At 47.6% G+C, this 26,666-nt stretch overlaps 1 protein-coding gene across 2 annotated transcripts in view; it reads left to right on the top strand.

Moving 5' to 3' along the window:
• Positions 1 to 26,666, top strand: part of UPF1 (UPF1 RNA helicase and ATPase) — a 103,943-nt gene that overhangs the window by 31,880 nt on the left and 45,397 nt on the right. For both annotated transcript variants that reach the window (XM_044268861.1, XM_044268851.1), the window contains exons 8-13: positions 5,160 to 5,258; positions 5,689 to 5,797; positions 12,203 to 12,362; positions 17,659 to 17,777; positions 21,733 to 21,897; positions 26,166 to 26,280. In XM_044268861.1, coding sequence (XP_044124796.1) covers positions 5,160 to 5,258; positions 5,689 to 5,797; positions 12,203 to 12,362; positions 17,659 to 17,777; positions 21,733 to 21,897; positions 26,166 to 26,280 — 767 coding nt within the window. The remainder of the gene's footprint in view (positions 1 to 5,159; positions 5,259 to 5,688; positions 5,798 to 12,202; positions 12,363 to 17,658; positions 17,778 to 21,732; positions 21,898 to 26,165; positions 26,281 to 26,666) is intronic.

The following is a 26,666-nucleotide window of genomic DNA, read 5'->3' as shown; positions in this document are numbered from 1 at the left end:
CGTGCAGTAGTGACCCCGTCGCAGCCACCGCAAAGACGTGCCCGTAGAGCCCCTAGAATCTCAGAGGTGCTGGCAAACCCTGATTGGCAGTCCCCAACTTCAGCCGCACCTGTAGTTTTCCCTTTCACCGCCCAGTCTGGAGTTCGGGTTGAGACAGCTCAGATCGGTTCGGCCCTGGGATTTTTTTGAGCGGTTCTTGACTGCGGAGCTTTTAGACTTAGTTGTGGCAGAAACAAATCGGTATGCCACACAATTTATAACCGCTAACCCGGGAAGCTATTATGCCCAGCCTTTCCGGTGGAAACCAGTCCAAGTTTCCGAAATTAAAACTTTTCTGGGCCTCCTCCTCAACATGGGCCTAACAAAAAAGCATGAATTGCGGTCATATTGGTCCACGAACCCGATTCATCACATGCCCATGTTCTCTGCTGCTATGTCCAGGACACGATTTGAGGTCATCCTGCGTTTCCTGCACTTTAGTGACAACACCGCCTCCCGTCCCAGGGGCCACCCTGCTTTTGACCGGCTCCACAAAATTCGGCCCCTCATAGACCATTTCAACCTGAAATTTGCAGATATTTATACCCCAGAGCAAAACATCTGCATAGACGAGTCCCTAATACATTTTACCGGGCGCCTTGGCTTCAAACAATACATCCCAAGCAAGCGCGCCCGGTATGGGGTCAAATTGTATAAGCTCTGTGAAAGGGCCACAGGCTATACCCACAAATTTCGTGTTTATGAGGGAAAAGATCAGACCCTGGAGCCGGTCGGTTGCCCTGACTACCTGGGGAGCAGTGGGAAGACAGTTTGGGACTTGGTGTCACCATTATTCGGCAAGGGGTATCATCTTTATGTGGACAATTTTTACACAAGTGTGGCCCTCTTTAGGCATTTGTTTCTAGAACGGATTGGCGCCTGTGGTACCGCGCGAACTAGTCGCGCGGGCTTCCCCCAACGGCTCGTTAGCACCCGTCTTGCAAGGGGGCAGAGGGCCGCACTGTGTAACGAAGAACTGCTCGCGGTGAAATGGAGAGACAAGCGTGACGTTTACATGCTCTCCTCCATTCACGCAGACACGACGATACAAATTGAGCGAGCAACCCGTGTCATTGAAAAGCCCCTCTCAGTCCACGACTATAACCTCCACATGGGAGGGATGGACTTCAATGACCAGATGTTGTCTCCGTATTTAGTTTCCCGACACACCAGACGCTGGTATAAGAAGGTGTCTGTATATTTAATTCAATTGGCTCTGTACAATAGTTTTTGTTCTCTACAGTAAGGCTGGGAGAACTGGATCCTTCCTCAAATTTCAGGAAGAGATCATCGAGAACCTCCTGTACACAGGAGGTTCCGTGGCCCCATCCACCAGTGTAGTTAGCCGTCTACACGAGCGACATTTCCCCAATGTCGTTCCTGGTACCTCAAACCGACCGCCACCCCGAAAAAAATGTCGTGTCTGTAGCAGGAGTGGAATAAGGCGTGACACCCGCTATTTCTGTCCTGACTGTCCTGACCACCCTGCCCTATGCTTTGGAGAGTGTTTCCGGAAGTACCACTCACAGGTACACTATTAGCATAGGGATCATCTCACCAGGATAGGCACACAGGGCTATTAGGGCCCATTCACTCACTGCTGCTGCAAACGTCTCCTTTCACATGGGACAAAGTGCATAACGCACTTCGCCACATCTTTGGGCGATTCGCGCTTTGCACATTGACCCATGGGGAAGGAGAGGTTTGTTCTATAAAGGTAAAAAGACAAAAAAAAAAACACACCAGTAAGCAAACACGTTAATGTTCAGTTCAAAAAGTTAAAGTTACATGTTCTGTTGCAAAGTTAATAAAAATTATTGCGTTGCGGCCTGGTTTTTTTCTTTTTTTTTTTTTTTGTCTTTTTACCTTCCAGGTGGACCAACCGATCTACTAGCTGCAGCACCGATGTGCATTCTGACAGAAGCATTGCGCTGCTGTCAGATTACACGCAAGTCGGTGTATGCGGCGCTGCAAGACGGGATTTTCTCCTCTGCAGTGACAGATACGTTTGCCGAGGCATACGAGCTGAGGAGGAGGCGGCGTTCCTATGCTTTGGCAAACACTTTGTATATGTATGTATATATGTATATATGTATATATATATATATATATATATATATATATATATATATATATATATATATATATATATATATATATATATAAAAAATCCCGGCAATGATTTATTCATCCACATCGATTGATGCGAATGGAGAAATCTGGTTTGCCAGGGCATACGAGCTAAGTGGGTATAGATGTAGGGCGGAGCTCCTATGTCCTGGCAGACGCCTTTCCCCTCCATTTTTTTTTTTTTTTTGGCAGAGATTTTTTCATCCACATTGATCGATGCGAATGAAGAAATCTGTGCCGTTCATTTTTTTTTTTCAGCCCAGAGGCTGAACGGGAAAAAAAAAATCTCATTACCTGTATGCTCAATATAAGGAGAATAGCAGAAACTCCTAATGCTGCCCATACATGTAATGATTGCGGAGACCCTCAAATGCCAGGGCAGTACAAACACCCCACAACTGACCCCATTTTGGAAAGAAGACACCCCAAGGTATTTGCTGAGGGGCATATTGAGTCCATGAAAGATTGAAATTTTTGTCCTAAGTTAGCGCAAAGTGAGACTTTGTGAGAAAAAAATAAAATAAATCAATTTCCGCTAACTTTTGCGGAAAAAAAAAAAATTCTATGAACTTGCCAGGCCCCTCATTGGATACCTTGGGGTGTCTTCTTTCCAAAGTGGGGTCACATGTGGGGTATTTATACTGCCCTGGCTTTTTAGGGGCCCTAAAGCGTGAGAAGAAGTCTGGGATCCAAATGTCTAAAAATGCCCTCCTAAAAGGAATTTGGGCACCTTTGCGCATCTAGGCTGCAAAAAAGTGTGACACATCTGGTATCGCCGTACTCAGGAGAAGTTGGGGAATGTGTTTTGGGGTGTCATTTTACATATACCCATGCTGGGTGAGATAAATATCTTGGTCAAATGCCAACTTTGTATAAAAAAATGGGAAACGTTGTCTTTTGCCAAGATATTTCTCTCACCCAGCATGGGTATATGTAAAATGGCACCCCAAAACACATTCCCCAACTTCTCCTGAGTACGGCGATACCAGATGTGTGACACTTTTTTGCTGCCAAGGTGGGCAAAGGGGCACATATTCCAAAGTGCACCTTTCGGATTTTGCAGGCCATTTTTTTTACACATTTTGATTGCAAGGTACTTCTCACACATATGGGCCCCTAAATTGCCAGGGCAGTATAACTACGCCACAAGTGACCCCATTTTGGAAAGAAGACACCCCAGGGTATTCCGTGAGGGGCATGGCGAGTTCCTAGAATTTTTTATTTTTTGTCGCAAGTTAGTGGAATATGAGACTTTGTAAGGAAAAAAGAGAAAAAAAAGAAAATCATTATTTTCCGCTAACTTGTGACAAAAAAAATAAAATTCTAGGAACTCGCAGTGCCCCTCACGAAATACCTTGGGGTGTCTTCTTTCCAAAATGGGGTCACTTGTGGCGTAGTTATACTGCCCTGGCAATTTAGGGGCCCATATGTGTGAGAAGTACCTTGCAATCAAAATGTGTAAAAAAAAATGGCCTGCGAAACCCGAAAGGTGCACTTTGGAATATGTGCCCCTTTGCCCACCTTGGCAGCAAAAAAGTGTGACACATCTGGTATCGCCGTACTCAGGAGAAGTTGGGGAATGTGTTTTGGGGTGTCATTTTACATATACCCATGCTGGGTGAGAAAAATATCTTGGTCAAATGCCAACTTTGTATAAAAAAATGGGAAAAGTTGTCTTTTGCCAAGATATTTCTCTCACCCAGCATAGGTATATGTAAAATGACACCCCAAAACACATTCCCCAACTTCTCCTGAGTACGGCGATACCAGATGTGTGACACTTTTTTGCTGCCAAGGTGGGCAAAGGGGCACATATTCCAAAGTGCACCTTTTGGATTTCACCGGTCATTTTTTACACATTTTGATTGCAAAGTACTTCTCACACATTTGGGCCCCTAAATTGCCAGGGCAGTATAACTACCCCACAAGTGACCCCATTTTGGAAAGAAGACACCCCAAGGTATTCTGTGAGGGGCATGGCGAGTTCCTAGAATTTTTTATTTTTTGTCGCAAGTTAGTGGAATATGAGACTTTGTAAGAAAAAATAAAATAAAAAAAATCATCATCATTTTCCGCTAACTTGTGACCAAAAAATAAAAAGTTCTATGAACTAACTATGCCCATCAGCGAATACCTTAAGGTGTCTACTTTCCGAAATGGGGTCATTTGTGGGGTTTTTCTACTGTTTGGGCATTGTAGAACCTCAGGAAACATGACAGGTGCTCAGAAAATCAGAGCTGTTTCAAAAAGCGGAAATTCACATTTTTGTACCATAGTTTGTAAATGCTATAACTTTTACCCAAACCATTATTTTTTTTTTGCCCAAACATTTTTTTTTTTTATCAGACATGTAGAACAATAAATTTGGCGAAAAATTTATATATGGATGTCGTTTTTTTTGCAAAATTTTACAGCTGAAAGTGAAAAATGTCATTTTTTTGCAAAAAAATCGGTACATTTTGATTAATAACAAAAGTAAAAATGTCAGCAGCAATAAAATACCACCAAATGAAAGCTCTATTAGTGAGAAGAAAAGGAGGTAAAATTCATTTGGGTGGTAAGTTGCATGACCGAGCGATAAACGGTGAAAGGAGTGTAGTGCCGAAGTGTAAAAAGTGCTCTGGTCATGAAGGGGGTTTCACCTAGCGGGGCTGAAGTGGTTAAAGACCAACTGAATTTTTTTTTTTCCCTCATAATGAGTACAATGCACTAATAAAAAATTGCCCCCAGAGGTGTACATAGGCTTTAAATGTGTAAATCGCTTCTGGTGATGCGCCATTATATGACCATTGAGGTGGTGATGAACCACAGTGGTCACAGGGCCTTGACTTTTCTAGGATAGCATAGGCACAGGTGAGTTGTTTTTTTTTGAAGCGCAGGTTAGGAGCATTAGGGTTGTCTGCTTCCAGACCCCTTTTTTGAATATCCTGCTTGTTTTCTTGTTTCACAATTATATCAAATTATTAATTTATTTTATTTTTAACTTTCAGATATGCGTTTAATGCAAGGAGATGAAATATGCTTGAGATACAAAGGTGACCTTGCACCTTTGTGGAAAGGAATTGGACACGTGATTAAGGTCCCTGACAGTATCCTTCCATAGCCATCATTGAATGTGCCTTTTTAAACCTGATATATCTGAAAACCTCAACCACTTTTATTTCAACTTTTGATAGGCAGTGTGAAAAAATGCATTTATACCACAAACATGCTCTGTGCCTTAATTGTCTATTCTTCAGTGCTATAAAAATAAGGCAAAATGCTTTATAAATTTGCCCCAACCCCCATTTACATGTTGTAGTAGTTTGTGGTCTGTACAATTCTAGGGTGTGCTCCTTTGATACTTGTGTAAAGTAAACTCACTGCTCCTTGGTGTGGCTTTCATTCCACATGGTTTTTGTCCACTCATTCACTTTATTATCTATATGAATTCCTAAGTGGATCTTGTCTAGTCTACTTTGGGTGTTGCGTCTAAAACATCTTGCTAAAGCTGTTGTAAGACTTAACAGAACTTTTTAGACTATGGTGATGAAATTGCCATAGAGCTGAGAAGCAGCGTCGGTGCTCCGGTGGAAGTTACTCATAATTTCCAAGTGGATTTTGTATGGAAGTCAACATCATTTGATCGGTATGTAATTTACCATAGACATCTCGCAAAACCATCTGGAAGTGCAAGTTGTAAGCGGGGTTAAAAATACATTGAAAGTTATTTATAGCATACCTTTCCAGTACTCTTGAACCCTAAAGCCAATGCCTTGCTAAACTGTGAAATCAAAATATGAAAGGTCCTGTGACGGCTGTAGATGCATCTCCTATTAATATCTTTCGCACTTGCGTTTTGGTTTCCATTTGTGAGATCTGTTTCAAAGCTCTCACAAGTGGTCCAAAACAGATCAGTTTGGATTCTGAATGCAGTGTTATGGTTATTACCTGACGATGCGGAGGCAAACCTATTTGTCCTGACACACAATATGTCAATGGGGACGGATCTGTTTTTCGCTGACACAATTTGGCACAATAGAAAACTGATCCGTCCCCCATTGACTTTCAATGGTGTTCAAGACGGATCTGTTTTGGCTATGTCAAAGATAATACAAACTGATCCGATCTGAACGGATGCAGGCAGTTGTATTATCTGAACGGATTCGTCTGTGCAGATCCATGAAGGATCCGCACCAAACGAGAGTGTGAAAGTGGCCTTTTCTCGCCCATTTTCCTTGGGGGACACAGACCTTGGGTATAGCTCAGCTCCCTAGGAGGCGTGACACTAAGTAAAACTGTTAAGCCCCTCCTCCATCAGCTATACCCTCAGCCTGGAGATAGAGGCTCCCAGTTTTAGCTTAGTGTCCAAGGAGGCAAGACACTCCCTGCTACTGCAGGGCTGTTTTCTCCTTGATATTTTATATGTTATTTTACTTTTTCCTAGGGATACCAGAGACGCATGGACCTCTCTGCTCTCCCGGGGTTGAGCTGCGCCAGTGCCAACTTATCTGCACTGCTGCCTCCCCCACAGAAGCAATAGGAGGATCTGGGCAGCAATGGCTCCCCTACATCCCGCCAGCTAGGGGGTCGCCCGCACGCCAAGCCCCTCTACCAGCTTCCTGCCACTGCGGTGCCAGTGGCTGAAGGGGCGACCCTGCTGGAAGGAACTGAGGGTGAAGACGTCGTTCGGTAAGATGGCTATTCCAGCCCATGCCCCGTCCCTATTGCAGCACCTACCCCTCTGGGTAAGGGGGGCACCCGTGGTCGCTTATTCTGAGCGCTCAAGCAGACCCTCCCCAGCTCCCCTCAGGTTATCCTCAGCAGGGGGGCCGCCTTCCTCCACGCCGTTCCCCCCACACTGCTTTCTTCAGCCCGGTCTCCCTTCCCGCCGCCGCCCGCTCCGTTCCGATCGGGGGGCGGGGCTTATGCCCGACATGGGCAAATCGCGGCGGAGCTTGTTTCTCGGCGGAACAGGGGACTTGGTGGCAGAGGGTCACCCACCTGGGCAAATCGCCGCACTCTAGGGGCCTGCGGGCCCTTTATTTTCTGGCATCTGGCTTCTTCTTAGCCCTGAGAGCATTTTCGGCAGCAGGGGGCGTGGCTTATGCGCGCGTTATGTTGGGGGCGGAGCAAGCGCCGGAGGGGGCGGAGCTTGTTTTCCCCGCGATTCTGCTGAGATTTCCCGCGCTTCCTCACTCCTGACAGGAAGCTGAGACACGGTGGGGGACTCTAAACTCCTGTGTACATCGCTCGGCTTCTGTGGGCGCTATCTGCTGGCTCACTGCTGTTGCTGCTCTCTGCTGCTACTGATCTGCTCCATCTCTACTCCTGACGTTCTTCTGAGGCACTGGTAGGACAGTTAACCCTCTCCTAACCCTCCTGGTCATAGCTGCTATAACCCTTTGTGGTCTCTGTATTAGAGTACAACCACCTTTCAGCATGTCAGATCCCACGGGTGCCCCCAAACCCTGGTACCATGCCTGTACCGCCTGTAAGGAACTTTTTCCGCGTGGGCAATCTGAGCCGCATTGCCTTGCATGTCAGGCCCCGGTGCAGGGCCCGCTTCCCGCTGCGCCCCCCGGTGCCTCTGAACCCCCTGACTGGGCTAGGTCTCTGTCTCAGGCAGTGGAAAGCCTTACACACGTAGTGGGCCGTCTCGTGGATAGACAGCCTCTCCCGCAGGCTGCCACAATCCCTGTCGCACCCGCTGGGACTACCGTTTCTGCCGCTCCCACTGGTTCCCTGCCTCCCAGCGAATCTTCCAGGGCCCGGCATACTCAGAAACGTTCAAGGGTTGAGCGCACATCTTCTCCAGATGCTTCGCTCTCTCCGCCATGCGTGCGAGCTCAGTCAAGTCTATCCTCTCAAAGGGATACGCTTTCTGAGGGAGAACTGGCGGATTCGGAAGTGGACATGGACTCAGAGCTTCCGTCCAAATTGGCGTCCACGGTGGGGCATCTTATCGCTAGTATCCGTGATACCTTTCAGATACACGATGACCCCCCCAGCTCCGAAGAGGCCGGCGTCTCCTTTCTCCGCCCCAGACAGGCCTCCAAGGTTTTTCCCATACACGCTGATTTTTCTTCTGTGGTATCCAAGGCTTGGACCCGGCCTAACGTCCGCTTCATTACACCCAAAAAGCTGGACATTTGCTATCCCTTTCCAGCGGATTCTGTGACCACGTGGACATCCCCGCCTAAGGTTGATCCTCCCGTGGCTCGCCTGTCCAAAAGCACTACTATTCCGGTACAGGACGGATCTTCCCTCCAGTCTGTTGAGGACCGTCGTACGGAATCCCTCTCCAAGGCCATATTTACTGCCTCTGGTTCGGCCCTTAGACCGGTCTTTGCCTCCGCCTGGGTTGGTAAAGCGGTCTCTGAATGGGGTTTGCAACTGGAACGGGAGTTAGGGTCGGACGTCCCTGTTCAGGACTTCCGTTCCTTAGCCCAACTAATTGTTCAGGCCGGAAAATTCGTCTGTGAGGCCTCCCTTGATGCGGGTGCCCTCATTGCCCGTTCCTCTGCCCTGGCAGTTTCTGTCAGGAGGGAACTCTGGCTGAAGGTTTGGGCGGCGGACGCCGCTTCCATACGCTCTTTGGCCGGCCTACCATTTACGGGTTCCCGCCTGTTCGGGACCCGTCTGGACGAACTTATATCAGAGGCCACGGGTGGGAAGAGTACTCACCTCCCCCAGTCCAGGCCAATGGGCGCCCCCCGTGGTCGCGCTGGTTCGTCCCGGTTTTCGGTCCTTTCGCAAGACCACCGGGTCTAGACCCGCGGCCAGTTCTTCTTCCTCTGGCCCAGCCCAGGATAGACGCAAGAAGCCATTTTTTCGGACGCAACCTACCTGGCGCAAGTCCCAGCCTGCACGGGCTCCCACAGGCCAGCAGCCCTCTGCCTGAAGGTGCGCCCCCACCCACCCGGGTGGGGGGCCGCCTTCTCCTGTTCAGGAACGTATGGCGGGCCCACATCTCAGACGCATGGGCGCTCGAGATTGTATCTTGCGGATACAAGATCGAATTTGCGTCCATTCCGCCAGACCGTTTCTTCCGATCCCGGTTGCTCCATGTCATCACCGCTTCCTGCGCTTCGCGGTGGGGGACGATCACTTCCAATTCGTCGCCCTTCCCTTTGGTCTGGCGACGGCTCCTCGGGTGTTCACCAAGGTCCTGGCCCCTGTCTTGGCCCTTCTACGTTCAAGAAGTGTTTTTCTTCTCCCATACTTGGACGACATCCTGGTCAAGGCACCCTCCTTCGCTCAGGCATCCGGCAGTGTGGAACTCACCCTGGAGACCCTGACGCGGTTCGGTTGGGTTATCAACCACCCCAAGTCTTCCCTTATCCCCTCCAGACGGCTGATCTTCCTGGGGATGCTCCTGGATACAGAGTTGGCGGAGGTCCGCCTTCCGTCGGACAAGCGTCTGGCCCTGCGCGGGTCGGTTCACAGTCTCCTCCGTCATCGCCGCCCTTCCCTCAGATCCAGCATGCGGTTGTTGGGGAAGATGGTTGCCTGTTTCGAAGCGGTGCCGTTCGCACAATTCCGATCCCGCACCTTTCAGAGGGCAATTCTGTCGGCCTGGGACAAATCACCGGGGAGTCTGGACAGGACCTTTCTGCTGCCTCCCCTGGCTCGGGCTTCCCTCAGCTGGTGGTTGCATATCCCTCTAAGGGGGAAGTCCTTCCTCCCACTGAACTGGCTGGTGATTACCACCGATGCCAGCTTACGGGGGTGGGGGGGGGGGGTTTTCCCTCCCCGGTCCGTCCAGGGCGTTTGGTCTCTATCGGAGTCCAGACTGCCAATCAATATTCTGGAACTGAGGGCGATTCTTCTGTCCCTCAGACACTGGACCCATCTACTGAAGGGCCACCCTGTTCGGATCCAATCGGACAATGCCACGGCTGTGGCATACATAAACCATCAGGGAGGCACTCGCAGCGATGCAAGAGGTGACCCTCATTCTCCTCTGGGCGGAGACGCACGTGCCGGCCTTATCCGCGATTTACATCCCGGGGGTGGACAACTGGGCGGCGGATTTCCTCAGCCGGTCCACCATCGACCCGGGAGAATGGTCCCTGCACCCAGAGGTGTTCGAAGCCCTTTGTCTTCGCTGGGGTCGCCCCGACGTGGACCTCATGGCTTCCAAATTCAACCACAAGGTCCCCCTATACCTGGCCAGGGCACGGGACCCGAAGGCATACGGCGCCGACGCGCTCGTCCTTCCGTGGCGCGAATTCTCCCTTCTGTACGTCTTTCCTTCTTTTCCCCTCCTGCCACGGGTTCTTCGGAGGATCGCGGCAGAGGGCGTTCCCGCGATTTTAATCGCCCCGGATTGGCCCCGCCGGTCTTGGTACGCCGACCTAATGTTGCTGTTGGCAGACGCACCGTGGCCACTGCCCTCCAGGGAAGACCTTCTCTCTCAGGGACCGATCTTCCACGAGCATTTAGGCTCGCTTCGTTTGACGGCGTGGCTATTGAGACCGCCGTCTTAGCGCGACGGGGTTTCTCTGCGGACGTAATCCGCACCATGATCCGTGCTCGTAAGCCCGTGTCCTCTAGGATCTACTATCTGGTTTGGAGGTCCTATCTGGGGTTCTGTGAGTCCCAGAGCCTCCCTCCTCTCCGATTCTCCCTTCCCACAATCCTGTCCTTCCTCCAGTCGGGTCTGGACCTGGGGCTGAGCCTCAGTTCTCTGAAGGGACAGATTTCGGCGCTGTCTATTCTTCTCCAGCGTCCCCTGGCCCCTCTAGGGCCCATTAAGACCTTCTTACAAGGGGTGGCTCACTCTGTTCCGCCGTACCGCCCTCCAGTTCCTTCCTGGGACCTGAATGTGGTGCTCTCGGCGCTCCAATCCACCCCCTTCGAGCCTTTACGGGAAGTCTCCCTTCGTCTTCTGTCCTGCAAGGTCATCTTTCTTGTGGCCATCACGTCTCTCCGACGGGTGTCTGAGTTAGCGGCTCTTTCTTGCTCCGACCCTTTCCTGGTCTTCCACCAGGATAAGGTTGTGCTTCGGCCTGTCCCGACCTTCCTGCCAAAGGTGGTTTCCGCCTTTCACATCAATGAGGACATCGTCCTTCCGTCGCTCTGTCCCTCTCCTTCCCACCCCAGAGAACGGGAACTGCACCGTCTGGATGTGGTCAGGGCGTTGAGGATTTACTTGGAGGTCACCGGATCCTTTCGGCGCACGGACTCCCTGTTTTTGGTTCCGGAGGGTTCGCGCAAGGGTTTGGCGGTCTCCAAGGTGGCTATTGCCCGTTTCATTAAACTGGCGGTGTCTGAGGCTTATCGAGCCAAGGGCAGAGCTCCGCCTTTCGGCATCACTGCTCATTCCACCAGAGCAGTCGGTGCTTCCTGGGCGCAGAGGCATCGGGCCTCGGCTGAACAGTTGTGCAAGGCAGCCACTTGGTCCTCTCTGCACGCTTTGGGCCGCCTGGTTTTGCAGGCAGCGGTTTCCTGATGCTCTGGTGGTGTTCCGCCTTGGGTTTGTGGTCCCTCCCTTCTTGGACTGCTCTTGAACGTCCCAAGGTCTGTGTCCCCCAAGGAAAATGGGCGCGAAAAGGAGATTTTTGTATAACTTACCAGTTAAATCTCTTTCTCGCTCTTCCTTGGGGGACACAGCACCCACCCTTCTGTGTTTGGTTACAGGGTTATGGTTTGGCGCCCCGTTGGGTTGCTGGTTGGTTGTTCCTGTTATTGGTTGTTTTCCTTTCACTACTTGGACACGCAACTGGTAGCCTCTATCTCCAGGCTGAGGGTATAGCTGATGGAGGAGGGGCTTAACAGTTTTACTTAGTGTCACGCCTCCTAGGGAGCTGAGCTATACCCAAGGTCTGTGTCCCCCAAGGAAGAGCGAGAAAGAGATTTAACTGGTAAGTTATACAAAAATCTCCTTATCTCACACTTCAGTGTTTGATATCATAGATGTATTCTCTGCAGACAAAGTACATCCGAAGTTCCTGTAAAATGAAATGTTCTCTCCTACTTTGTACACAGAATTGAAGCGTGTTCCCCTTGTTTCTTATGAGTTTGTTTTGTTTGATTTACTTTTATGTAGGATGCAGAGTGCGTTGAAAACCTTTGCAGTAGATGAGACTTCAGTTTCTGGTTACATTTATCACAAACTTCTGGGTCATGAGGTGGAAGATGTCATTATAAAATGTCAGCTTCCCAAGAGGTTCACTGCACAGGGACTTCCAGATCTCAACCATTCACAGGTAAATTTTCTGACATTTTCTAACATAACCTGTAGAATTTTTTTATTTTCATCTTTTGTCTGTTATGGGGCAGCAATCTTGCCAGAGCTGTTTGGATAATGTGTTTCTCGCCCATATTCATTGGGGGACACAGAAACCGTGGTATGGCTATGTCCTCTAGGACAGTGTTTCCCAACCAGTGTGCCTCCAGATGTTACAAAACTACAACTCCCAGCATGCCCGCACAGCCAAATGCTGTCTGGGCATGCTGGGAGTTGTAGTTTTGCAACAGCTGGAGGCACACTGGTTGGGGAACACTGCTCTAGGAGGCGTTGACACTAGTAAAAGCTGTTAGCGCCTCCCCTGGCAGCTATACCCCCTCCAGCCTAGAGAGAGCGCTTCAGTTTTTTTCTAGTGTCAATAGGAGGCAAGACCTCCCTGAATTTCTCTTTCTCTCTCTTTCTCTCTCTTCTCTCTCTTTCTCTCTTCTCTCTCTTTCTCTCTCTTTCTCTCTCTTTCTCTTCTCTCTCTTTCTCTCTCTTTCTCTCTCTCTTTCTCTCTCTCTTTCTCTCTCTCTTTCTCTCTCTCTTTCTCTCTCTCTTTCTCTCTCTCTTTCTCTCTCTCTTTCTCTCTCTCTTTCTCTCTCTCTCTCTTCTCTCTCTCTCTTTCTCTCTCTCTTTCTCTCTCTCTTTCTCTCTCTCTTTCTCTCTCTACAATGCTACTGTAGGCAAAATAGTTGAATTAAATGCTAGAGCGCTGTTCAGTGACTCCAGCGGGCGAGGGGACAGTATTGCATTCCACTGGGTACAGTATGTATTGGCCAGTTATGGCATTATCACTGGTTACAGTGTTTACTGTAGGCATTACCCCTTCCTTTGTGCGGTAATTGCACTCTCACAGGGCGCTGGATTCGCCATATGCATTGCCCTTCTATAAATGGCGTAATCTCCCTACCATTGCATCCTTTCCTGCCGTAAGCATGTGCGGTGTATGTGTGCCGCTAGTGGCTACGGTTGCGGTCTCCACTTGGTATCTTATCTTTTGGTGCTGGTTTGGAGCATGGTTGTGACATCCTTTGTCTTCAGAGGTGTTGCCTAGCAACACTTGTGTCCTAGATCCCCCTTCTCCTTGGCCTCTTCGGTTCCAGTTGTTCAGGACGTTGTCCTCATCAATGCATATGCCATTGCGCATATTCTGGGGAGTACGTTTCAGCGAGTCGAGTGTTCACTGACTCTGTAGTCCCCCCTCGGCTGGGAGTGTTTACCCTGACGATAGCTTGCTGTTGCTCCTATTCAGAGCCCTTCCAGATAGTGTTAAAGCTAGCTCTTAACTTGGGCGGTATGGTGCCATGGCTTCTACTGTTGGCCCTCACGGCTTCCCTTTAGTTGTGTGCAATGGGGCAAGCGCTGGCCGTCTCTGGGTGAGTGGTATCTGCGTTACCACTGTATATACGGTTCTTTCTGCACAGCTCCTTCGCCAGGTGGCGGATTCTTCTAGAACTGAATTGGTGGCCTCTGCGGTGTGGCCCCCTCCTATACTGGAGTATGGGCTGGCGATACAGTTGTGGCTCCCCTTACTTGACTTCCTCCTCTGGCGGAGTTTTTGGCACAGCCACTCAATCCCTGGCTACATCGGAATTTGCATGGGGTATTCTTTAGTGGCCTTCTCACCCGACTGGTGAGATGTGGTGCGCCCTGCATCTCTCCTTTTGCAGGTGACTCCTTCCATTGGTCCTGGGTGCATTACCTATATATATTTAATTATCTCTTACTTACATCACTAAGGTCTTGGTCACGTCAGCCCTTTGGTGATCATATTTTCCACCTCCCATTCCGGGGGTAGCCTGTGAGACTCCCCACATCAGACGGAGCGGGATTTCTGTCACGTCTTGCCATGTTGACGTTCCATTCCTGGTACGGATGTTTGGACCTGGACGTGTGGACTTGGCTTTGAGACTGTCTCAAACTTCCCACCTTTCTCTCCTGAGCGGAGATCCGGCAGCTTGCGTAGTGGATGCCCTGATTCCCCCGTTAAGGGTTCTCCCTCCTTGCGTTTTCCCCCCTTCCCCTTCCTACCCAGAGTTCTACGGGAGATCGGGATGGGAGGGTATTCAGACTATCCTAGTCGCCCTGGGCATTTGGCCGTCGCACGTGGTCCGCTGATCTCGTCTCCTTCTAGGGGACTTCCTGGTCACCGCCACTCTGAGATGTCCTTCCCTCACAGAGTACGATCTTCCATTGGTATTTTAGGCCTCTTCGTTGCCGGCATGGGTATTAGGACTGTCTTTCTATGCGAAGAGAGTTTTCGGCGGATGTCTTCCGCCGGCCTGCATCGTCCATTATCTTTTCAGGACCCGGAGGTCCTTCCTGGTTTTCTGTGGAAGTGAAAATGTTCTGCCACTCAGTTTTTTTTCTCCCTCACGGTCCTGTTTCTACAATCGGGGTTGGACCTTGGTCTGGCTATTAGTTCTTGCAGAGTCAGGCGTCGTCGCCTTGTATCCTTTCTAGTAGGGGTGCACCGAAATGAAAATTCTGTTCCGAAACCGAAAATTCAGGATACCCCTTGACCGAAACTGCCTTTTTGCCCAAATACTTTTAAAATACTTTTTTTTTTTTTTTTTTTTTTTTTTATGATTTTATTAATTCTTTTTCATGAATTTAATAAATCATATTACCCCACCCACCCCATAACAGTGCCATCCACAGACCCCCACCCACCCCATAACAGTGCCATCCACAGACACCCCCCCCCCATTGCCGCTCCAGTACAGACTAGTTATTATAAAATGTGTACAATTAATAGAAAATAGCGGGGGGGGGGACGACTCTGGGAGGAGGAGCTGGGGGCCGGTGCGTTCACTGTTCTCCGGCCCCCAGCTCCAGTAGTTATAAAATGTTGTACAATTAATAAGGATTCTATTCATGAGGCCCCCTCTGCAGTAGAACATTCAATATAGCCACATCCTACTCACAGGGCTGTTATCTTAATGCTGGCCGGCCGGGCAGACGAGCGGCAGCGTCACAACTGACGTCATGTGCCCGGCCTACTTTCTGAATGAAGGAGGCGGCGCAGGCATGTGACGTGAACGCATCGGCCCCCAGCTCCTCCTTCCAGTCCCTCCCTGCTATTTTCGGCCGATATGTACAAATATCGGCAGAAATGGATTAGGTGCATTTTCGGCCGAAATTTCGGTGCACCCCTACTTTCTAGCGCTCTTAGGTTCCCTGGAGCCCTGGTGGGAGGGTTTTTTCTCTTCCGACTCCTGTCCTGGAAGGTGGTTTTTTTTGGTCGATATCACTTCCATCAGAAGGGGGTCTGTGTTGGCGGCTCTCTGTAGAGAATTCTTCCTGGTTCTTCATAGGGTCCTGGGCTTCGCTGGCCTGTCCCTTCTGATTCTTCCGAGCGGGGTCTCTGACTTCCATATTAACGGAAAAATTGTCTGTCCCTTACTGTGCCATCTCCTTTACCCTACGGACTTGGAGTTACACCATTGGTCATTGTCAGAGCTCTGCAGATCTGTTTAACAGCCGCTGGTTCTATCCTCTGTACGGATTCCCCTTTTGTCATTCTGAAGGGTCCTCGTGGGGGTTGGCGGTTTCCAAGGGGCAATCGTGCGCCAAATTGAGTCTACGTTTGCTAAAGCACACCGCGCCCCGAGGCAGGATTCCGACTTTATGGGTAATACTCCAGAGCGGTGGGCGCATCTTTGGCTCGTTAGAATTGCACTTCGGCTACACAGTTGTGTAAGGTGGCTCCCGGTCCTCCTTATACATGTTCACGGGAGATTACCAGGGGCATACTTATGCATCGTCGGTCGCTGCGTGGGCACGTGGCCTTGCAGGCGACAGTTCTTAGTTGCCTGCGGGAGCGCCTGCTCCATGTGTCTGTTTTTCCCTCCCCGTGGACTGCTCTGGGATGTCCCACAGTTTGTGTCCCCAATGAATATGGGTGAGAAAACGAGATTTTTGTATAACTTGCCAGTAAAATCTCTTTCTCGCTCTTCATTGGGGGACACAGCACCCACCCAGTTTTGCTGTTCGGTCACAGTTGTGGCTGTTGCTGGATAGAACCTGGTTTGGTTCTTGTCATTGTTGCTGTTCCACGTTTTTTGTTGGTTTACTTGCTTCTCCTACTGCTTCTCACAAATTGAAGCTCTCTCTCCAGGCTGGAGGGGGTATAGCTGCCAGGGGAGGAGCTAACAGCTTTTACTAGTGTCAACGCCTCCTAGAGGACATAGCTATTACCCACGGTTTCTGTGTCCCCCAATGAAGAGTGAGAGAGAGATTTTACTGGTAAGTTATACAAAAATCTTGTTTTTACACTAGCTGCCAGGGTCATATTTACAATGCTAGACATGCCCCTTTACTGGTGAGTCACAGTTCCTTGATGGGCTAGGTGCTAAATTCAGATGCACCAAATTGTGCCGTATTGTGCCCCATTTGTTTTGGTAATGCATATTGTGACATGAAAATGAAAAATAACCTTTACCAAAAAACTCTTACAAAATGTTTAACTTGTTTTAAACAAAATGTAATTTCCCGATGACACATTTACTAAAATAAAAAAATCACTCGTGACATGTTGGTTTTAGGAAGTACTTGTATTCCACATTAAATTACCATTCTGGAGCATTTATTATGACTCTGTGCTGTTCCTTTGCTATTCCTGTTAGAAGCTTATGGATACATTGCCTGTTGGGCGTGTCCCTGCACAGTCAGACACTGTTCAACCATTGTCGCAATGTCAGACTGTACAGGGACTCAGCCCCAGCTGCTTAAGCCCAGGCGGACCTATTGCACACCATTCATTAACTTTTGATAGGAATAACAGATGAATGGCACACCATAGTCATAAGAATAGCTGCGCCAGGATTTTTACATAGAAATGCAAGTCGTTACTAAGACAGGTATGTCCATAGAGGTGACAGATTTACCATGAAGCTCTTTGTATCATGTGTGTATATATAGAGATTTCACTCTGGCGGATAACTGCAGTTGTATCCAATGGCATTGCTGATTAAATTTAAAAAAATAAAATTGTGTTCCACATTGATTCAGAAATGGCTTAAGTTCTGAGATTCTCTAAAGACGTTTGAAATTTTATGGTCAGTCCCAATCAGGGCACAACTCCAAATCTCATTCAAGAGCACAATGTGTGGTGATGATCTTTCATATCCTAAGGATAGACCTTCATTTTTAAGTCATGGGGAAACTTTCAGCCCACCTTTCCAGCAATGTCACTTATTATGTAGAGTTCTTATGAATCATTATCTTGTTTTATTTAATCCCATTAACGTTTACACCTCATGATATGCTAGGTTTACGCAGTGAAGACCGTTCTACAACGACCTCTAAGTCTCATTCAGGGGCCGCCTGGGACTGGAAAAACTGTAACTTCTGCAACAATTGTGTATCATCTTGCTAGACAAGGAAATGGGTAAGTAGCTCCCTAAATAGAAAACATTAGAAAAACGTAAATGGTTAAGTCAAGGCAAGAAAAAAGCATTGGATCTCATTTGGCAAAACTGTCTGACCCTAAAGTTGGCCTTACAAAGCAGTGCTCTCACTTCTTCATTTGTAAAAATGGTAAACAATTAAAAGGATTTTTATGCTAATGACCTGTCCTCTGGGTAGGTCATCAGTATCTGTAGGGATCTGACACCCGGGACCTCTGCCAATCAGCTGTTTGAGAAGGCCGCAGAGCTCCTTTAAGTGTTGCTGTCGTCTTGCAGTTTTACAAGCACAGCGCTATACATTGTATGGTGGCTGTACTTGGTATCTCACTCAGTCCCATTCACTTATATGGGGTTGAGTTGCTCCTAGGCCACGTGACCGATGATCGTGATGTCACTTGGCCTAGGGAAAGCTGCAGTGCTCACGGGACCACCAGTGCTTTGTAAAACTGTTGATGGGCGGCAGTCGGACCCCCACCGATCAGATGCTGAGCCGTATAAAAATCTTGGGAAAACCCCTTTAAAGTTGTACTGAATTTGGTTGCTGCTTCTTAAAGTGCCCTCTAGTTGAGAAAAAGGTCATAGGAAATTCTGAGTTAATTGAGGGGCTGCTCTTCAGGATCTCCATCTGAGGGAGCAGCAGCTACAACTACAGGTGAAAATCGAAAAATTTGAATAGCGTGCAAAAGTCCATTTATTTCAGTAATGGAATTGCATTAATGCAGCTTAAAATTAAAGTTTTGTGAAAGGTTCAGTAATCTAGGCTCAGTGTCACTCTAGTCAGCTAATTAATCCATACCCCCTGAGCAAAGGGTACCTCAAAATTGAGACTTTGGGGTTTCATAAGCTATAAGCCATAGTCAATCAAAATATAACAAAGGCTTGAAATATCTCGCTTTGCATGTAATTATTATTTATTATTAAAGCACCATTCATTCCATAGCGCTGTACATATAAGGGGTGCACATACATAATACAGACAATTGCACTAATCACAAACAAGATGAGTTACAAACTGGTACAGAAGGAGAGAGCCCTGCCCGTGAGGGCTTACAATCTACATGGTATGGGAGAAGGACAAAGTAGGTGCGGGTTAAATTGGTCATGGCGGTATAGAGGCAGCAGGGTCACTGGTTGTAGGCTTGTCTGAGGAGGTGGGTTTTCAGGTTTCTTTTGAAGGATTTCACTGTAGGTGAGAGTCTGATATGTTGGGGTAGCGAGTTCCAGAGTATGAGGGATGCACGGGAGAAATCTTGGAGTCGATTGTGAGAAGAGGCAATAAGAGGAGAGGAGGAGGTCTTGTGAGGATCGGAAAAGTGCGTGTGGGGGTGTATCGGTACAGTAGCTCAGAGATGTAGGGAGGGGACAGGTTATGGACGGCCTTGTATGTATTTGTTAGTAGTATGTAATGAGTATCTCATACGTTTCACCTTTTAAGTTGCATTACTGAAATAAATTAACTTTGCACAATATTTTAATTTTTCGAGTTTCACCTGTAGCGTTTCTTATTCTGGAGGACCTGTCCTGTATTACTGACAATACACAATAATACTGAATTTCCCATCTGGTAGTGCTGCAGAGAGATTGAACACTTAGGCCTCTTTCACACCGGCGTTTCGGGAACATGTGCGATTTTTTAAAAAAAATATTATTTTTTTATTTTTATTTTTTTTTTTATTTTTTCACGCGAAAGTGCATAACATTGTAATGCGTCTTGCACGCGCGTGAGAAAAATCGGCATGTTTGGTATCCGAACTTCTTCACAGAAGTTTGGACTTGGGATCGGTGTTCTGTAGATTGTATTATTTTCCCTTATAACATGGTGATAAGGGAAAATAGCATTCTGAATACATAGTACAATAGCGCTGTAGGGGTTAAAAAATAAATAAAATTTAACTCTCCTTAATCCACTTGCTCGGCAGCCCGGCTTCTCTTCTGTCCGTCTTCTGTGCTGTGTGCAGGAAAAGGACCTGTGGTGATGTCACTCCGGTTATCACATGATCCATCACCATGGTAAAAGATCATGTGATGACCGGAGTGACCTCACCACAGGTCATTTTCCTGTACAAAGCACAGAAGAGAAGCTGGGCTACGCAAGCAAGTGGATTAAGGAGAGTACATTTTTATTTTATTTTTTTAACTCCTCCAGCGCTATTGTACTATGCATTCTGTATTCAGAATGCTATTTTCTCTTATAACCAAGTTATAAGGGAAAATAATAAAGAACGGGTCCCCATCCCAGTCATCTAGCAACCGTGCGTGAAAATCGCACCGCATCTGCACTTGCTTGCGATTTTCACGCAGCCCCATTCACTTCTACGGGGCCTGCATTGCATGAAAAACGCACACTATAGAGCTTGCTGAGATTTTCACACAACGCACAAGTGATGCGTGAAAAATCACTGCTCATGTGAACAGCCCCATAGAAATGATTGAGTCCTGATTCAGTGCGGGTGCAATGCGTTCAACTCGTGCATTGCACCCGCGCGGAAATCTCGCCCGTGTGAAAGGGGCCTTTAGCCATCATGCACGCGACCGTTTTTCGGGTCCGCTGTGGCTCGAGTTCGGACCCATTCACTTCAATGGGGCTGCAAAAGATGCGGACAGCACTCCGTGTGCTGTCCACATCCGTTGCTCCGTTCCGTGACCCCGTTAAAAAAAAAAAAATATAACCTGTCCTATTCTTGTCTGCGGACTAGAATAGGCATGTATATTGAAGGCTGTCGGTGCCGTTCCGCAAATTGCGGAACACGCATGGACGCCATCTGTGTTTTGCGGATCCATGATTTGCGGACCGCAAAACACACCATGGTCGTGTGCATGAGGCCTTTAAGCAGTTGTCCAAGGGAGCACTGGGGATGGTCTACAAGTAAAGGGCATCTTTCAGCAGACTTGTACCTGTGAAACTGGCCAACCTGTTTACATGTGTGCTTAGCAGCTGAAGGCATCTGTCTTGGTCCTATGTTCAGATGTGCCCACGTTGCGAAGGAAAACCATATTTTAATATATGCAAATGAGCCTCTAGGAGCAATGGGGGTGTTGCCATTACACTTTGAAGCTCTATGCTGTATGAAACTGATCCCCCTCTTCACTTTGACAGCGCCGGGCAGTGAAAACATCACAGCCTGACCTTGTCAAAGTGCAAAGCATGCAGCAGTTGCAGACAGAGCAGAGCCTCTAACTGTCCCATAGACATACAGCAGCAGACAGGAGAGAAGGAAGACGACACGTGCACATTGCATCTCCTCATACAGCTGATCAGTTCGGGTGCTGGACCCCACCAATCTAACATTGATGACCTACCCTGAGGATAGGACAACGCCTTTAGGCCTCTTGCAGCCGGGCGTTCCTCCCACAGCGAGATCACATCGCAGCACCCGGCCTGATCTCCCAGCGCTGCCAGGGGTCACATAGCATTATATTTATTTATGATGCAATGTAACCCTTACAGTTCTGGAATGTATTGGATAACACTGGCAGCATTATGCCAGTGTTATCCAATACATTCCAGAACTGTAGGGTTACATAGCATCATAAATCAAAATAATGCTATGTGACCCCCCCCCCCAACTTCCCCAGGGTGCTGCGATGCAGACTTGCTGCGGGTGGAACGCTCGTCTGCAAGGGCCCTTAAGGTATAGAAAAGTGATCGCCGTAGTGATGGTTTGTCCCCACACAGTTGATGATTGCTCCATGTAAATGCTGCTCTCACCTCTTTTCAAAGATCAGTCCATTATCGGGAACATTTGGTTTGTTTCCAATAGTTGACTGGGCTTCAGCCTGTGTCAGAGGTCCTTAAATGCATTGAGCTATTATTAAAATGTTTTATGGATTCATTTTTTAATATCTGAAATAATCAGTAACTTAGAAAAGGTTGTCAGTAATGTCTAGTCTGTTTTGAATATAAAGCTAATAAATGGCTTTTGTATGTATGCATAGCCCGGTCTTGGTGTGTGCTCCAAGCAATATTGCCGTAGATCAACTCACTGAGAAAATACACCAAACGGGACTCAAAGTGGTTCGTCTCTGTGCGAAGAGCCGTGAAGCCATTGATTCTCCAGTTTCTTTCTTGGCACTGCACAATCAGATTCGCAACATGGAAAGGTATGTTTTTCTCAAATGCAAAAAAAAGAAGCAAACCTAATACACCACACACACGCTTTCATATGTTAAGACCAATATAACGCGTGTGTATGTATGTGCGTGTGTATACACACACACACACACACACACACACACACACACACACACACACACTCGCACATTATATTGGTCATAACATTTGATGGCGTGTGTGGTGTATTATGTTTGCATTTGAGTATTACTGTTGAAAACCATGAAGTATCACTGTGAACACTGGCCAAGCTGTTAACTGAGGTATTCTCCACAACATCAGCACTTGGATCTTACTACTTCTGTAATTTCATGTAATTTAAAATTTTGCATAGCCACTGAGCTATCAAATAAAGTGCATCTGTATAACGCCACCTGCTTTGTTCTTCATTTGGAGAGCTGCCGCAGTATGGTCACACCCCCTGTGCGGCACAAGAAGACACGCCCCTTCAACTGATAGCATGTACTTTAAGATGTCAGATTTTTATTTTTTATATTAATCATGGGATAACTCCTTTTTAAAGGGGTTGTCTCATCGTAGACAATGGGTGCATATCGCTAGGGTATGCTCCATTGAATTATAGGTGCTGGGACCTGCACCTATATCGAACGGAGCCCCACAAGGTGGCGGCTGGAGGACTGCGGTCCGGCCACCACCATACCGGCTCCCCATAGAAGTGAATGGGAGTGCACCGCGCATGACTGGCCACCACTCCCATTCACTTCTATGGGCGTGACAGAAATAGCCCAGCCAGTGCAAGGCTATTTTCACCAGCCCCATAGAAAGTGAATGGAGCGCGGGTGCGCAGTGCGTTCTCCTTCACTTTCGGGGCTCCGTTCTCTATAGGTGTGGGACCCGCACTTGTAAGACAATGGAGGCATATCCTAGTGATATGCCTCCATTGTCTGTCATGAGACAACTCCTTTAAAGGGATTCTGTCATCTTTTTTTTACCCTATAGAGCTGCGGACATGCACGACTAGATCACCGCTAGCATGTCCGCAATATACCTGTCCCATAGCTCTGTGTGGTTTTATTGAGCGTAAAAAATTATTTTATATATATGTAAATCAGCCTGGTAAGGGCTGTACTAACCGTTCTGGAGCCCAGCCAGGCCCCCCCTGTGAAGGAGCCCAGCACCGCCTGTAACCACAAATCTCCTCCTTCCTCACAAAGTCAGATCGCTGTAATCTTGCGATGCGCAAGCTATGTACAGTTCCTTCCCTGAGACTAATGCCAGCGCAGGGAAGAAACACTATGCCAGCACTGCGCATCGCGAGATTAGGGCGATCTGACTTTATGAGCAAGGAGAAGATTCCTAGTTACAGGCGGCGCTGGGCTCCTTCAAAGGGGGATGTGACTGGGCTCCAGAACGGTTAGTACAGCACCTTTGGCTTCTTACCAGGCTGATTTACATATATAAAATAATTTTTTACAGTCGCTAAAACCACACAGTTATGGGACAGTTATTGCGGTGATCTAGCCGTGCATGTCTGCAGCTCTATAGGGTAAAAAGAGATGACAGAATCCCTTTAAGTAATGCCGTCTGGTCCAGGGATTTCCTCAGTTTATCATTCCCATAACTTGTATTAATGCTTCCCCCTTTTTTTCTTTCCAACTTAATTCTTTGGAGCTCTATACTGCATGTATAAATTATATTTAATTGTACATGTTTGGCCAATGTTGCGTTTGTTTTAAAGGGGTTGTCCGGGATTTTACAAGTGGTCTATCCTCAGGCTCTGGTGGGGTTTCTACAGTCATGGCCAAAAGTTTTGAGAATTACATAAATATTGGAAAAGTTGCTGCTTAAGTTTTTATAATAGCAATTTGCATGTACTCCAGAATGTTATGAAGAGTGATCAGATGAATTGCATAGTCCTTCTTTGCCATGAAAATTAACTTAAAGGGAGTCTTTCACCTAAAATGACCATTATACACCACAAACATCATGATCTCCATTACATTCCCCATATTATAATCTTACCTTTCATATTGCTGTCCGTCGCCTATTCTCTCTAAAAAACGCTTTTAATCCATATGCTAATTAGGTTCTGAAGGTGCCCAGGGGCGGCGTTTATGCGGCCGGTGCCCAGGCTCCACGGCGCTGTTCAAATCAAACCCCTCCCCTTTCACCCCTCTGGCCCGCCCTCGGTTCTTGAGATACCATCCTCCAGTCAATGACAGATCCGGCGCCTGCGCACTCCATTACCCACTAGGGCAGAGGCAGCAGAGCGTTTAATGCGCATGCGCCGGCCCGTACATCCCGATATTTTGGTAGTTTACTTCCGCCGGCTAGATCGGGCTGGCGCATGCGGATTAAACGCTCTGCTGCCTCTGCCCTAGTGGGTAATGGAGTGCGCAGGCGCCGGATCTGTCATTGACTGGAGGATGGTATCTCAAGAACCGAGGGCGGGCCAGAGGGGTGAAAGGGGAGGGGTTTGATTTGAACAGCGCAGTGGAGCCTGGGCACCGGCCGCATAAACGCCGCTCCTGGGCACCTTCAGAACCTAATTAGCATATGGATTAAAAGCGTTTTTAAGAGAGAATAGGCGACGGACAGCAATATGAAAGGTAAGCTTATAATATGGGGAATGTAATGGATATCATGATGTTTGTGGTGTATAATGGTCATTTTAGGTGAAAGACTCTCTTTAATCCCCCCCCCAAAAAAACTTTCCACTGCATTTCATTGCTGTCATTAAAGGACCTGCTGAGATCATTTCAGTAATCGTCTTGTTAACTCAGGTGAGAATGTTGACGAGCACAAGGCTGGAGATCATTGTCAGGCTGATTCGGTTAAAATGGCAGACTTGACCTGTTAAAAGGAGGGTGATGCTTGAAATCATTGTTCTTCCATTGTTAACCATGGTGACCTGCAAAGAAACGCGTGCAGCCATCATTGCGTTGCATAAAAATGGCTTCACAGGCAAGGATATTGTGGCTACTAAGCTTGCACCTCAATCAACAATTTATAGGATCATCAAAAACGTCAAGGAAAGAGGTTCAATTCTTGTTAAGGCGGCTTCAGGGCATCCAAGAAAGTCCAGCAAGCGCCAGGATCGTCTCCTAAAGAGGATTCAGCTGTGGGATCAGAGTGCCACCAGTGCAGAGCTTGCTCAGGAATGGCAGCAGGCAGGTGTGAGCGCATCTGCACGCACAGTGAGGTGAAGACTTTTGGAAGATGGCCTGGGGTCAAGAAGGGCAGCAAAGAAGCCACTTCTCTCCAAAACAAAAACATCAGGGACAGATTGATCTTCTGCAGAAAATATGGTGAATGGACTGCTGAGGACTGGGGCAATATATTCTCCAATGAAGCCTCTTTCCGATTGTTTGGGGCATCAGGAAAAAGTCTTGTCCGGAGAAGAAAAGGTGAGCGCTACCATCAGTCCTGTGTCATGCCAACAGTAAAGCATCTTGAGACCATTCATGTGAGGGGTTGCTTCTCATCCAAGGGAGTGGGCTCACTCACAATTTTGCCCCAAAACACAGCCATGAATAAAGAATGGTACCAAAACGCCCTCCAACAGCAACTTCTTCCAACAACAGTTTGGTGAAGAACAATGCATTTTCCAGCACGATGGAGCACCGTGCCATAAGGCAAAAGTGATAACTAATTGGCTCGGGGACCAAAACGTTGACATTTTGGGTCCATGGCCTGGAAACTCCCTAGATCTTAATCCCATTGAGAACTTGTGGTCAATCCTCAAAAAGCGGGTGGACAAACAAAAACCCACTAATTCTGACAAACTCCAAGAAGTAATTATGAAAGAATGGGCTGCTATCAGTCAGGAATTGGCCCAGAAGTTGATTGAGAGCATGCCCAGTTGAATTGCAGAGGTCCTGAAAAAGGGCCAACACTGCAAATACTGACTCTTTGCATAAATGTCATGTAATTGTCGATAAGCCTTTGAAACGTATGAAGTGCGGGTAATTATATTTCACTACATCACAGAAACAACTGACACAAAGATCTAAAAGCAGTTTAGCAGCAAACTTTGTGAAAACTAATATTTGGGTCATTCTCAAATTTGCCACGACTGTACACTCTGCACCTGAGCTACACTGCTGCGTCCACTAGTGGATGATGCTATGGTGTGCCAGTGCTACTCTGCAACAGCTGATAGGCGGGGTGTCTGACCCCTGCCAATCAGACATTAATGGCCTACCCTAAGGATAGACCATCACTAGTACAATTCTGGACAAGGATGTACAGATTGCAGTTCTTTTTTTATTAATACTAAACTAATCTTTATTTTTAGTATGCCAGAACTTCAGAAATTGCAGCAATTGAAAGATGAGACAGGAGAACTGTCATCGGCTGATGAGAAACGATACAGAGCTCTTAAAAGGACAGCAGAACGAGAATTACTTATGGTACTAAATAGTGGAAATTTGTGTGTATTTTGTGTCTGAATTCGAGTGCAGAAAATCCAAACTGTATTACACTGCAGAATCATGAATTGCTGGCAGCACAGCCTGATTAGACGGCACAATCTGTCAAACAATGGTTTTGTAGCCTGTATAAAAAACCGCCCCATGCCCGCTCATTGGATAATCGGCGGCACTTTAACACAGGCAGATCATTGCTAAACGAGCGTTACTGCAAACACTTTACTCAGCCAGAGTAATACAGGCCAAATAGTGAGTTCTACAGCAAATTTCCATGACAATCTGCATGTAAAACATACAGAATTTGCAGCAAAGTTCACCTTTTTTCCCGTTCTATGTGAACGTTGCTTTAACGTTTGCAATGAATGTTC

Source organism: Bufo gargarizans, chromosome 1, assembly GCF_014858855.1.
Source record: "Bufo gargarizans isolate SCDJY-AF-19 chromosome 1, ASM1485885v1, whole genome shotgun sequence".
NCBI classification, from domain to species: Eukaryota; Metazoa; Chordata; class Amphibia; order Anura; family Bufonidae; genus Bufo; species Bufo gargarizans.
This window is presented reverse-complemented; position numbering and strand designations above follow the sequence as displayed.